Below are 15,272 nucleotides of genomic sequence, written 5' to 3' on the forward strand. Positions count from 1 at the left end.
GGACATCTAAGGTAGGAGGTTCCTGCTGGCATCGTTCAGATGCTAAAAAGGGTTGGAAGCTTACTCCTGAGGCTTGTTTAAAGCCACTATTGTAGGCTTTTCTGTTATTTACAGAGAACACAATCTTAATTGTTACATATGTATGAGCGGAGTGGATTTTTTATGTGAGAAATAAATTGAGCTTACATTTATCGGTTTCTCATGAGAGTTTTAGGCATACTTCAGCAGCCTTTGAATTAGAAATTTTAAAGATTGAAGGAATTATTTGAATGCTTATACTAGATGGTTTACCACAGATTATCTTTGTACTACTTAAACACTGGTCATATAATAAGAAACAGTGAATGCAGATTCTGAGACCAGAAGCCCTGCCTCCAGGGATTTCATGCAGGAGGGGATTAGGGACATGGGCCAGGGCAGGGAGCTGCTTTTTTTGTCTGGGGCCGCATCTTTGTCCTGTACAGGCTATAAGTTTCCTGGACCCTATCCTTGTTCTTCCGGGTTCGGCTATCCATTTAATAGAATTTTGTCCTGATTGGCAGTTGACCTTCGAGGTTCTACAGCCCCTTATTGAATACCCTTGCTCACAGCCTTCTACCTGTGCCAGCCTCCAGTGTCTACCACCTGCAGTTGAGGTTGGCCAGTGATTCTAAGAGAAACTCACTTTATTAAGGATATCAGACTCGGCTCTTTTATATTTCACCACTAATCTCTTTCTACCAGCTGGAGACATATAAAAACAAAATACAGCATACCAAAATATATGGGTTGCAGTGAAAGCCATGCTAAGAGGGCAATTTAGAGCTATAAACACTTAACAAAAAAGAAAGATCTCAAACCAAAAACCTCACTTTATACCTTGAGGAACTACAGAAAAGAACAAATTAAACTCAAAGCTAGCAAAAGGGGGGAAATAATAAAGATTAGAGCAGAGATAAATAAAATAGAGAATAGAAAAATAGGGAAATTTTTTAAAGGCGAATCTTTGTAAAGATCAACAAAACTGACAAAATGTTAGCTATATTAACAACGAAAAAAGAGAGAAGACAAGTTACTAATATCAGAAAAGAAAGTGGAGACATTACTACTGATTTTACAGAAATAAAAAGAATTATACTAGAGTGCTATGAACTCTTGTATGCCAACAAATTGCATAACCTAGAGAAAATGGACAAACTCTTAGAAACTCAAAACCTCTGAGACTGAATTATGAAGACATAGAAAATCTGAATAGACTTATAATTAGTAAACAGATTGCACTGGTAATCAAAAACCTCCTAGCAAAGAGAAGTCTTGGACCAGTTAGTTTCATTGGTGAATTCTACCTACCATTTAAGGAAAAATTAACATCAATCCTTCTCAAACTCCTCTGAAAAATGGAAGAGGAAGGCACTCTTCCTCACTCACTGTATGAGGCCAGCATTACCCTGATACTAAAGCCAGACAAAGACACTACAAGAAAAAACTACAGACCAAAACTACTTATGAATATTGATGCGAAAATTCTCAACAAGATATTAACAAACCAAGTTGAGCAGCATATTCAAAAGCTCATACACCAGTACCAAGTGGGATTTATTCCTGGAATGCTAGAATGGTTCAATATTGAAAATCAATGAATGTAATACACCACATAAGCAGAAATGACAGAAAAGAATCCACATGATCATCTCAATGGATGCAAAAAAAGCTTTGAGAAAATTCAACACTTTCTCTTGACAAAAACACTCAACAAACTAGGAATAGAAGGCATGCCTCAGCATAATAAAGGCCACATACGAAAAACCCACAGCTAGTATCATGCTCAATGGTGAAACACCAAAAGTTTTTCCTTTAAGATCAGGAACAAGACAAGGATGCCCACTTTTGCCACTTCTTTTCAATGTAGTGTTGGAAGTTCTAGCCAGAGTAATTTGGCAAAGAAAAGAAATAAAGGCATCCAAAGTGGAAAGGCAAATTAAAATTTTCTCTGTTTAAAGATGACATGATGTAGAAAATTCTAGATTATACACACACGTGTGCACACACATATACACACAACAAACTGTTAGGACTAATAAATGAATTCAGATAAGTTGCAGTATACAAAATCAACACAGAAAAATCAATTACATTTCAATACACTAACAATGAACAATTTGAAAAAGATATTAAGAAAATAATTCTATATAAATACATCAAAAAGAATATGATAATTAGGAATAAAAACTTAGTCAAGGGTGTAAAAGATTTGTATACTAAAAACTACAAAACAACTTCTGAAAGAAATTAAAGAAGATATAACTGGCCCCTCCCACCCCCACCCCCAGTGGCCTAGTGGTTAATTTTGGCGGACTCTGCTTCAGTGGCCCAGGTTCAGTTCCCAGGCGCAGACCTACACCACTTATTGGTGGCCATGCTGTGGCAGGGACCCACATATAAAATAGAGGAAGAGTGCCACAGATGTTAGCTCAAGATGAATCTCCCTGAAGCAAAAAGAGGAAGATTGGCAATGGGTGTTAGCTCAGGGCGAATCTTCCTCAGGAAAAAAAAAAAAGAAGAAGAAGACAGAACTAAGTAGAAAGGTATCTCATGGTCAAGGGGTGAAAGACCAAATATTGTTACGATGTCTATACTACTCAAAACAATCTGTGGATTCATTGCAATCCCTATGAAAATCTCAGTGATGTTTTTTGCAGAAATAGGAAGACACATCCTAAAATTCATATGCGATCTCAAGGGACCCTGAATAGCCAAAATAATCTTGAAAAAAGAACAGAGTTGGAGGTATCATACTTCCTGGTTTCAAAAGTTACTATAAAGGTACAATAATCAAAACAGTGTGGTAGTGGCATTAGGAAAAACATATAGACCAAAGGAATAGAATACAGAGCCCAGAAGAAAATGCTCAGATGTGTTCAAATTATTTTTGACGAGGTGCCGAGACCATTCAACGGCGAATGGTCATTCGCCATTGTTGGAAAAAAATGACATTTTTTTCCAACAAATAATGCAGGAAAAATGGATATCCACATGCCAATGGATAAAGTTTGACTCTTTACCTTACACTATATACAAAAATTAACTCAAGTGGATGAATGACCTAAATGTAAGAGTTAAAACTGTAAGTCTCTTAGTAGAAAATGCAGGAGAAACCTTCACGACATTGGATTTGGGAATCATTTCATGGATGTCACACCAAAAGCACAGGAAACAAAGAAAAAAATAGGTAAATTTGAATACATCAAAATTGAAATCTTTTATGCATCAAAAGACTATCAACAGGGGCCGGCCCCGTGGCGTAATGGTTTATTTCAGTGAGCTCCGCTTCAGAGCCCTGGGTTCGCAGGTTTGGATCCCAGGTGCAGACTGACATCACTCGTCAGCAATGCTGTGGTGGTGACCCACATACAAAATACAGGAAGACTGGTACAGATGTTAGCTCAGGGCAAATCTCCCTCAGCAAAAAAAAACAAAACAAAACAAAAAAAAGACTATCAATGGAGTGAAAAGGCAACTCACTGAATGGAAAAGAATATTTTCAAATTACACATCAGACAAGGTATTAACATCTAGCATATATAAAGAACTCCTACACCTCAACATAAAAACAAATAACTCAATTAGACTAGGCAAAGGACTTGAATAGACATTTCTCCAAAGAAGATGGCCAATAAACACATGAAAAGATGCTCAACAACACTAGTCGTTGGGGAAAACCAAATCAGAAGCACAATGAGATGCCACTTCACATCCATTAGGATGGCTATTATCCCGAAAGGAAGATAACAAGTGTTGGCAAGGATGGGGAGAAACTGGAACCCTTGTGCACTGCTAGTGGGAATGTAAAATGGTACAGCCTCTGTGGGAAGTATGATGGTTCCTCAAAAAGTCAAAAATAGAAGGGCCATATGATCCAGCAATTCCACTCCTAGGTGTGTACTCAAAAGAATTGAAAGCAGGGACTCAAACAGATATTTGTACACTCATGTTCACAGCAGCATTATTTACAAAAGGCAAAAGGTGGAAACAACCCAAGTGTCCCTCAATGGGTGAATGGGTAAACAAAATGTGGTATATATGTACAATGAAACATTATTCTGCCATAAAAAGGAATAAATTTCTGATACATGCTACCACCTGGGTAAACCTTAAAAACATTATACTAAGTGAAATAAGCCAGACACAAAAGGACAAATAATGTATGATTCACTTATATGAAGTATCTAGAAAACTCAATTTCATAGAGACAGAAAGTAGACTACAGACGGTCCCCAGCTTAGGATGGTTCAACTTAATGATTTTTCGACTTTATGATGGTTGTGAAAGTGATATGCATTCAGTAGAAACCGTACTTTGAATTTTTTATTTTAACCTTTTCCCAGGCTAATGATACAATACTCTCTCATGATGCTGGGTAGTGGCAGTGAGCTGCAGGTCCCAGTCAGCTAGGCAATCATGAGGGTAAACATCCAATACACTTACAACCATTCTGTACCCATACAACCATTCTGCTTTTCGCTTTCAGTACAGTATTCAATAAACGACATGAGCTAGTCAACACTTGATTATAAAATAGGCTTTGTGTTAGATGATTTTACCCAACTGTAGGCTAACGTAAGTGTTCTGAGCACGTTTAAAGTAGGCTAGGCTAAACTACGATGTTTGGGAGGTTAGGAGTGTTAAATGCATTTTTGACTTATGATATTTTCAACTTACGATGGGGACATCAATTTTCGGGACATAACCCCATTGTAAGTCGAGGAAGATCTGTAGTGCTTACCAGGGGCTTGCGGTGGTGGAATGAGGAGTTCCTGTTAAAGGATACAGAGATTCAGTGTAGATAATGAAAAAGTTCTGGACATGGATAGTAGTGATGGTTGCACAACAATGTGAATGTACTTGATGCTGGTAAACTGTACACTTAAAAATGGTTAAAATGGTAAATTTTATGGCATGTGTATTTTACCACAATAAAAATTGCAAAACCATTAAGCTCCTAGAAGATAACATAAGAGAAAATCTAAGTGATGTTGGATTTGTCAACCAAGATGTCCTTCAATAGGTGAATGGATAAACAAACTGTGGTACATCCATCCAATGGAATGTTACTCAGCACTATCAAGAAATGAGCTACCAAGCCTTGAAAAGACATGGAGGAATCTTAAAGGCATATTACTAAGTGAAAGAAGCCAATCAGAAAAGGTTATATACTGTGTAATAACTATACGAGTTTCTGGAAAGGCAAAACTATGGAGACAGTAAAAGATTTGTGGTTGCCGGGGATATAGGGGGAAGGAGGGATGAATAAGTGAGGCACAGGGGACTTCTACGGCTATGAAACTGTTCTGTATGATGCTACAAGGCTGTGTATATGTCATTATACATTTGTCAAAACCTATAGAATGTACAATACCAAGTGTGAAGCATAATGTAAAACTATGGGCTTTGGTTGATAACGATATATCAGTGATGGCCCATCACTTGTAACAAATGTACAAATGGTGGGGGAGGTTGGGATGGGGTGGGAAGGTAGCATGTGGAAACTTTCTGTACTTTCCACTCCAATTTGCTGTGAACATAAAACTGATCTAAACAGAAGTCAATCAATTTTAAAAACATCAGATGTACAACACAAAGAGTGAACCCTAATGTAAACTATAGACTTTAGTTAATAATTATAATAATAATAAGTCGATATTGTTCATCAGTTGATACAAACGTACCACACTAATGCAAGATGTTAATAACAGGGAAAACCATTTTTGTGGGTGAGGGGCAGATGGGAACTCTTTGTATTTTTCACTATATTTTTTTGGTAACCCTAAAACTAATTTAAAAAATAACATCTACTAATTCAAAAATAAAAATAAATGCTTTCAGTCAAAACAAAAGAAACAAAGACACCTTTTTAAAGAGAAAAAATAAATGCGCCCGTGCAGACAGCTGGTAAGTGCTGGAGCTGCAGTCCCTACCCAGGTCTGCTGGATTCCAAAGACTGCTTTCTTTTTCCCATGAGATCCCTTGGATCCCACTGCAGTTGGAATTAATTTTAATGGTGAAGGCTAATAAATAAAGATTAACATTTTTAAACAGTCATTGTAGGTACAAGAACAGCAAGCATGAGTGAAGCTATAGGAGTGAAGCTGATCTGATCTTTCTAGACCCTTCTCCCTTGCCTCTCTCAACTCTCTAGCCTATAAGTCATAGAAATGACTTCCCAATGTCTCCTGCAGGTAGAAGCGTTCATGTGACACAGTTCTGGCCGATGCAAGAAACACACGTGGAGGTTTCTGGCAAAGCATTTGTTTTTCTGATCTAGGCACTAAGCTTTCTTCTGTCCCCTTCTTTTCCTGCCTGAAACAGGCACACTGAGACCCAGAGGTGCAGCAGGCATCTTGGGGCCACGAGGTGGGGAGCATGAAGAGGAAGGCCTATATGGGAAGCACAGCTGACTGAAAAGGCGGGAGGAGACTGCTGGCATCGCTCAGATGCTAAACAGGGTTGGACGTTTATTCCACAGGCTTCTTTGAAGCCACTGTTACAGACTTTTCTGTTATTTACAGAGAATACAATCCTAACTGATGCATATATATAAACAGAGTATATTTGTTGTACAGGAAATATAATAAGCACACACTCATCAGTTTCTCATGAGAGTTTTAGGAGGACTTTAGTAGCATGAGAATTAGATATCTTAAAGGTGTTAATTGATTATTTGAGGGTTTGTAGTAGATGGTTGACCACAGATTGTCTTTGTACCACTTAAAAAGTGGTCAGATCATCAGAGGTAGTGAAGGCAGATTCTGGGACCGGGAGCCCTGTCTCCAGGGCTTTTGAGGAAGAGCAGATGGAGGAGCTGGGCCAGGGCAGGGTCTGGGGAGATGCCTGTTTGTCCTGTCCAGGCTGTAAGTTTCCTGGTCACCGCCCTCGTTCTCCCGGGTTGAAATTTCCATTTCAGAGAGCACTCTTCCTGGCTTTGTCCAAGGTGGCTCCTGGCTTCTGAGGTTCTACAGCCATTTATAAAGTTTTACAAGGCAGCCTTAATAAACTAGAAGTCTGCTTGTGATTAATCGTGCATGGGGATTTGAAATATGGTGTCGCTCTTTTAATCCCTTTAAATTCTGCTAATAGACATTTGATGGCGAGTAACTTGCTATTTAAGTGCATTTTTCTATAAATCCCGACTGAAAACGGATGTGTACAAAAGTTGAAGGTACTGGCTAAATATGAAGATGATAACTACATTAATTTACTATCTGAACAAGTTTTCATATCATTTCACAGTTATTTTGTTACAGAAATGGTTTGCAATTTCTAAAATGGTGAACATAAAGTTTGTTCCCTTGCTAAACTAGTTCTTGTATACATGACGCTGAGTTGTTTATTCTCTTCTATATCTATTATTCACTTTTCTCCTTAAAAAAACATAATTTACATTTTAGTGTCTTAGACAGGAGAACTAGAAAAGAATCCTAGTTTGAAAAATACTTGAGTTTATCTGGCCCCAACTAAATTAAACTGATTTAGTGTCCAATATGCTTGTTTGCAATTAATAGTTCAATAAGACACAAAAATCTTTGAAAATCTACCAGAAAAGTCCAAGTTTCATGACTCTTTGTGTATCAAATCTAAGAGTTAATATTAATAAAAACATTTTGATCCTTTTTGTATATCTGGTGTTAGGCAATGTGTAATTGGAGTTTGGTTTTTTTTTTTTTTTTTTTGCTATTAAAATAGTTTGTTTAATCTTAAGTAGTGAAAGGACATTTGGGCATTAGGTCTGGAGGAAAAAGAGTGGGTGACAATTTATAATTTATCAAATACGAATTTCAAAAGTAGACTTATGTATTCTCAGTAATGCCAGATATGTCTGGCATATACTGGCGTTTTACTAAGCTATCTATTTAAAAAGATTTTTTGAGTTATTGTGTGTGGTGAAAGTGATAAAGATTTATTGTCATTTTATTTATTATTTTTTTGTGAGGAAGACTAGCCCTGAGCTAACATCCGATGCCAATCCTCGTCTTTTTTTTCTTTTTTTTTTTTTTTTTTTGCTGAGGAAGATTGGCCCTGGGCTAACATCAGTACCCATGTTCCTCTACTTTATATGGGACTCTGCCACAACATGGCTTGACAAATGGTGCGTTGGTGCATGCCCGGGATCGAAACTTGCAAACCCCGGGCCACTGAAGCAGAGCACGCGCACTTAACCTCTGTGCCATTGGGCGAGCCTTTATTGTCATTTTAGGTTAACAGTATTAAACAAGCAATAAGAATTATATGATTAACTAAAAAGACAAAAATACTCTTTTTGCATAAAGAGTTTTATTAGCAGAAACTACAGTAGTTGAAGGAATATTTTCTTACACACCAAATGAAAAACCTCAACACTAAAAGTGATTTCTAATAGTCTAGTAATTAGTGCACTGACAGAGGCATCAGTGAATGTGTCATCGAGAATACACATGAACATTATATGAAATACATAATTAGCTTCATCTCAGCATCTTATAGCCAGTTCTTTTACGGTACAACCTTGAAAACAACACTTCTGAATCAGTGGGACCTGAATCATTCTCTTCTTTCAAGAATGTTTATCTAAGCCTAAGTTTTTTAATTCTCAAAGACTGTTGTCTTCTGCTACACTGGGTCTGTTAAGAAGGATTTCCTTAAATTCTTCAAAGTTAAGATCTGAATCCTTTAACGCAGGTCGTTGTAGCTCCCTCAATGATGGCTGCCTCTCAGACAGTGTTGCCTTCAGCTCCTGTGGCAAATTAGGAGTGAATTCCAACATCGTATTTAAGGCTTCTGCATCTTTGGTGACGGAGGATGCCATAATTTCTAAATTAAAAAGAAAGGAGGAGGAGGAAAAATATTCGTGTCAAAGAACATCAGGAAACTGTAAAATTTTGCATAGACAAAAGGAAAGCATTGCCTCAAGAGAATTAAACATCAAAACAGAATCAGTAAGTATCCTGGTATCTAAACAACTTAGCTTATTATAGTTGCACAGCTTAACGTTTTACAATATTACCAAGATTCTGCTTTACTCCACTCGACCTTCTGTCATCTCTCATGTCCCCTTCATGCTTTCATCATAGCACTTTGACTCATTATTTCTGAAGTCATCTCGGTCATCGAAAACACTCAGTTTCACCACACGTGAATTTTTCCTACCTGAGTAATTTTCTTCCATTACTAAGCAACTTCTGAGTTATGATAATAACTGTTGCAAAGTATATTAATTACTTTTACTATCAAATGTTTCATGGTGGCAAGTTACTGCTTCAGGATAAAGTTCAAAAGGCAGAACTTCCAATTGCTCTGATCTAATAGGCAGGAGATGCCAGTCTCTGATGTCCCTCATACATCTATTTAACAATTTTTCTTCCCCAGAGTATTTACTCCAAATCAATAGTATTTTACATTAGACAGAGAAATGAGTTAAAAGAACACTAACCAAAAATCACTGGCTTTAAGAAGAGATTAGTCTTTTGTGGTGTGCATACAGACTAATGTACTATGTATGTTTTTTGTTCCAATGTTGTGGATCGTGCACTACGCCAGTTCTGTGTGTTCCCTAGGAAGGGAGCCTGTTCTTAACCAGCATCCTAGGATGGGCAAATATGAAAGTAGGAACTTGGGCTAGGAACCTGCAGGAACCAGCTGACGTCTTCCTTCTTGACGCCCATTCGGTTCAGTTGACCATTCACTGACTGTTTCCATGTGTCTGGCAGCGCCAGATAGGAGATGTAAATAAAAAGAAAACATGTTTACTGCCCTCAAAAAGCTTTCCGTCATGTCAGATCTCTTCTAACCTGACTTATCCCGATTACACAATTTTAAGAGTTTTAGCACCAAAAAAAAACTAGAACCATAGATGAAGTTTAAATTATAGTGTAAACCTGGATCAGTTCTTGCTGTTCTTCTTCATGGACAGCAAAGCTGTCCTTTTCAGCTTATTCATAAGGCATTACTCTTAAAACAGTGGAAACAATGAGGTCAAGAGATAGAAATCGAAGCATGGAAGGCCGACTCCTGGGTAACCACTGCTGCCTGCTGATCAGAGAAAAGCATGTCCCCTCACCAGGCCGGATGGTCTGGGGCTGGTCCACTTCCTATGAGTTCTGTAACAAGAGTCTCAGTTGCTCTCCTTTCAGCCAACTACAAACTTCAACAGCTGAGTTTTCAGTGGAAAGAAAACATACTTGAGCATGTTATCTTTCCTCCTAATGCTCCCTCTCCTTCAAGTTCTAAGCTGGCACGGACAGAGGAGAATTTATATCATTTTTCAGTAGTCAGAAGTTTTTGCGTTTTCCCTCAGTGAGACATCCTAAGTTTAATTCAACCTCCTCATAAACAACTCTCCTTGCTGTAACTTACACTTTGTCTAGTTGGTGCCTTATTGAATGCAGAGAAAAGCTGACAGTAACTTTCCAAATACCTAAAGGCAGTTAATGAATCAGGCAAATCAATTGTAGTTTCAATGATGTTTATTCATATCCGGTGTTTTCTGGCACTCTAATTTTGTTTTTATAATTTAAAAACTTTTTATTCTGAAATACTTTGAAAGTTACAGAAAATTCACAAAAATATGACTGAGTTCCCGTATATATATATATTTTTTTTTGGTAAGAACATTCAACATGAGATCTACCCTTTTCACAGAATTCTAAGTGTCCAGTACAGCACTGTTATCTATAGGTGCAATGTGATTACATCCGATTTCTAGAACCAATTCATCTTGCATAACTGAAATTTTATACACGTTGATTACCAACTTCCATTTCCCCCTCTTCCCAGGCCCTGGCAACCACCATTCTATTCTTTGATTTTATTAGTTTGACTGATTTAGATACCAGGGCTTTTTCACTTAGCATGATGTCCTCCAGGTTCATCCATGGTGTTGTATTATTGCAGAATTTCCTTTTTGTTTCAGGCTGAATAACATTCCCTTGTATGTAGACACCACATTTTCTTTATTCATTCATCTGCGGATGGATGTCTAAGTTGTTTCCACACCGTGGCTATTGTGAATAGCGCTGCAATGAACGGGGGAGTGCTAATCTCTCCTAAAGATCCTGATTTCAGTTCTTTTGGATTAATACCCGGAAGAGGGCGATTGCTGGATCATATGGTAATTTTTTTTTTTTTGAGGAAGCTCCACACTGTTTTCCATAGTGGCTGCACCATTTTGCTTTCCCACCAACAGTATACAAGGGTTCTAATTTCTCCACATCCTCAACACACTTGTTTTTCGTTTTTTTGATAATAGCCATCCTGACAGGTGTGAGGTGATCTCTCATTGTGGTTTTGATTTCCATTTCCCTGATGATTGGTGATGTGGAGCATCGTTTCTTACACCTGTTGGCCATTTGTACGTCTTCTTTGGAGAAATGCCTTTTCTGGTCTTTAGCCCATTTTTAAATTGGATTATTAGTTTTTTTGCTATTGAGTTGTAGGAGTTCTTTATATATTTTGGAAATTAACCTCTTATCAGGTATATGGTTTGCAAATATTTTCTCCGATTCTATTGGTTGCCTTTACACTCTGTTGATTATTTCCTTTGTTGCAGGGAAGCTTTTTAGTTTGCTGTAGCCCCACTTGTCTAATTTTGCTTTTGTTGTCTGTGTTGTACTCTTTTAATAAAATTATTTTTTTAAGCTTGTTTTGAAACATTTTTCAATATCCCACAACTTTAGCTTCTGGAGTCTAACTAAAAGATAATATTCTAATGGACGTGAATTCAAACACCTCTTAATCACTGTATTTTGCACTAAAATCTCACTAACATAGATCTCTTCTAATTAAACGTGTCTACTTTATTTTTAAAATGGGTGTAGTGAGTGTTATTTCCCACACTGTGGGAAAAATGGTTAGCTAACAACTTAATAATGTAAAAACAAATAGAAACTAACAATAGAGGTTTTAAAACCCATGAATAACAAATTATTGACATGTACTTCCAAAATGATTCTTAACTAGTAATTTAAACATCTTTCTTGATGCTCACTTGCAGGTGATATTTTATTAGGTTATTTCCAGTTAAATCATGTACTGTGGTATCATTAAGACAGTTCTTTAAAAATACTTGAAAATCACAGGTCCCTTCTATACTAACAGAAATTTAGCCAAATATCTATATGTAAATGTGCTCAGAAAACCATTTTTAAGCAACAATTTGGAAACAACCAAAATATCCGCTAGCAATGGTTAAATATAGATGGTAGACTTATGACATAGAATACTATAAAGAAATTTTAAATTATGTTTTTGGAGAATTACAATGTGAGAAACTGCTCACACTATAATGTTAAGTGAAAATGCGGGAGATATATATACGTATCTCCAAATGTTAACATTGCTTTCCAGTTCCTCATTTAATACAGATATTTTCATTTTCTCATTAAATCCACATATTTTCAAAGTCTTTAATATCCATAAGTGCTTTTCATTTTTCTTATTGTATTTATATTTTTCAGTCATTAATATGAGCATGTTACTTATTTATTCAGAAAGAGTGAATTAACAAAGCAAATGCAGTGCAGTCTGGTCTTTCGTACCTTGAACAGTAAATCTCTAAGCTCTGTGGTTCTCTTCTATTAATATTATACAAGAACTATGTAAAAGCTTGCATTTAATAAATCAATCTCTGACCAACAATGTAGAAGAGTAAAGCCACTAGCTTTATAATCATGATTGAAATGCCACAACAGGGAAGTAAATGTACTTAGTGCACAAGGAGTTCACGAGGGTCACTTATATACAGGATATGCATATAGCCTATAAAATAGAGTTGTGGTTTATCATAAGTTGCATACGTGTTATGAAATATAAAACACTTATTCATCATGAAGCTCACCTTCTCTGAATTTCATGTGACCCGTTTCACTGATTAGACTAGGCTGTACCTCTGGGAAAGTTTCCATCCTTACTTAAACTCAGCTTCCAATTTATCTTTATAAATGCTTTATAACTAACAAATTGTTTTGTAAACCAAACCATTCCAGATTTGAACTGTACACAGTTCTGAGACCTTGCTTTTAAAGAAAACCCACTGCAGCTTCCACATGCTTGAGGCCCCAATCAGTTCTCCAGCAGTGCTTGTCTGAAGGGCAAACATCCCTTGACTGTCGGTCCCCTTCAGTTTCTCTTGCAGGGCATCAGGCCCTTTTCTCTCTCTTCAATCCTTTCTCTCCCAAATGAATTTCAAGACCCGGTTCAAAGAGGTGGGAGGCCATGCTCTCTCCCCTTTGGTGAAGTTCACAAACACAAATAAAATTATACTAAAAGAGGAAGTTTTCCAAGGCATGGGCGCTGGCCCAGCTTTTGGACAAAGCAGGAGAGTCGTGAAATCGAAGGCCCTTCACGTTTACCACTCCAGGACCCTATCAGAGGTCTCTGCCCCATGCCCTTTGGCGCACAAACACGATCGACAATCAGCTCACACCTCTCTCTTAGCCCCCTGTCGTCTCAGGTCGAGATGTCCTGTCCAGTTGCCGCAACCGCCAGCACGCCGGTTATCTGGCCCGCGGGACCTTGACTCGGGGCTCAGGCCCGTCTGCGCCCCACCTCCTGCGGGTCTTTGGGCAGCCTTCCCTCCTCCGTGGCTTCCCCCTTCTCCCCACCCTTCACCCTGGGTGCCAGGAGGTGAAGGGCACCAAGTGCCTCTCAGGTGAGGCCGTTTGCTGTTCCCGCTGCTTCCCCTCCATCTGGTGAGATGCCCGGTGAGACCCTTAGTAGAAAAGCAAGTTACAAGGGAAAAGCCCGAACGTTTAGCCGCCAGCGTCGGAGTCGGGGCCGCGGGCGGGCGGCTAATCAGGCCTCGAGCCAGGCCGTCCTGATTGGCCGGCACCCCGACGGCACCCAATGGGAAGTGCGGAGCGGCCGGGCCGGGAGCTCTTACCTGCCGGGGCTCCGGCGTCCAGCCCAGGCTCCTGCAGACTCACAGGCTTTTTCTTCCAGTTGATCGAGCCGCAGATCTGGATCCGGCGGCGGACTAATTCGCGGCCGCATGCCTTAACAATGTCGTCGGGGTTCTCGCCTGAGATGTCTCTGGGAAGTTGGCTCAGTAGCAGCCAGACTCCTAGCAGGTAGGACGAGCACAGGCGCGGCATCCCGGACCTGATCTCTGCCGCCGGACCTTTCAGCCTTTCTCTGGAGACTGCAGCTGCTGTGTCGCCTGCCAGCCTCTGCCTGTGTGCCTAGACTTCAGGCTGCTTTCCCTGCTTGGCTCCAGCAAGCTTTTATAGCCCTTCGGGCTCCCGCTTAGACCTTGAGTCGGTGGTCCCAGCTCCACCCCAGTCTCCACCCACCTCCTTGGAATGCCCCACTCCCTGCCCCCAGCTGTCCCTCCCCTTCTCACCTTTCCTCCAGTTGCCCATCTTTTTGTTCTTGGCCCCGTTACAGTTGTTTATTTTTCTCTCCTCTTTCCTCAAACCGTTTGGTATACTTAGGGAAAGTCAGTCAATAGTTGAAGTCTTTCTGGTATCATCAAGCTAGGCATGGCCACTACACTAAATTACATCCACAAAAATAAAATTGAGATCACCCATATTCTCACAACCCAGAGGTTTCCAGCTTGAACTTTGCTGCATAACCTTCTAATCTAAACAAGATCATAGTTAGATGAATTAGTATAGTGTCTGGCGTATCGATCCATAGAAAGATAATTAAGGAATGGCAAAATTGTTGACAAGAGAGAACTGATGACTTTTTATCTAAGTCCTGGTAAAAACATGAAAATTCTCAATGCATCACTTTAGGCTTGTACAGTGTCCTAAGTTTACAATGCGCTTTTCCTTCGACTCTTCTGGTTTGATTATAACTAGTTACTTGAATATTTTAATTTGAGATTGTATTCTATAGCTCTAGAGACTGGAGAACACACACACACACACACACACACACACACACACAAACCAATAAAAAAGATGAAAAGTGTGGAATCTCACAGTTTTCAGAAAGAATATTTTGGCAACACATGTTACAACACAAAAATCATGTGTTTGTTATTATTATTATTTTACTGTATTCTGTTTTTGTATTTGGTGAGGTAATTTTTCACACCTTCTAATTTAACTTTTAAGAATTCAACACAGTTTGAGATAATATGCTCGTGAAACAAGCTTTCTAGATGGACTGTAAACTTTTAGGTGCAAATAGGTTCATTTTATTTGCTTGTGTGCATAATGTACTCAGATTACCTCAGCTCTACCAGGTAAACTGGAGACTTGGAGGAAGTTAGGGTAGCTTTGAATTAAAGTAATAACTCAACAACCACTTAGTTA

General features: G+C 38.7%; 1 protein-coding gene across 1 annotated transcript; it reads right to left on the reverse strand.

Moving 5' to 3' along the window:
• Positions 1 to 8,290: 8,290 nt before the first annotated feature.
• Positions 8,291 to 14,261, reverse strand: LOC131420048 (prorelaxin-like). The gene is made up of 2 exons (XM_058565757.1): positions 13,889 to 14,261; positions 8,291 to 8,823 (listed from the first exon to the last, which is right to left on the reverse strand). Exons 1-2 carry the CDS (start codon positions 14,097 to 14,099, stop codon positions 8,603 to 8,605), a joined length of 432 nt encoding a protein of 143 aa, XP_058421740.1. The 5' UTR covers positions 14,100 to 14,261; the 3' UTR covers positions 8,291 to 8,602.
• Positions 14,262 to 15,272: the final 1,011 nt, after the last annotated feature.

The sequence above is a fragment of the Diceros bicornis genome, chromosome 22 (assembly GCF_020826845.1).
Source record: "Diceros bicornis minor isolate mBicDic1 chromosome 22, mDicBic1.mat.cur, whole genome shotgun sequence".
In the NCBI taxonomy this organism is placed as follows: Eukaryota; Metazoa; Chordata; class Mammalia; order Perissodactyla; family Rhinocerotidae; genus Diceros; species Diceros bicornis.

What these genes read in the sequence shown, in the direction of transcription:
- LOC131420048 (XM_058565757.1), bottom strand. Translation starts at nt 14,099, where the DNA reads ATGCCGCGCCTGTGCTCGTCCTACCTGCTAGGAGTCTGGCTGCTACTG. An exon ending in GGACGCCGGAGCCCCGGCAG is followed by an intron (nt 8,824 to 13,888) that starts GTAAGAGCTCCC and finishes TTTTTAATTTAG; the next exon opens with AAATTATGGCATCCTCCGTC.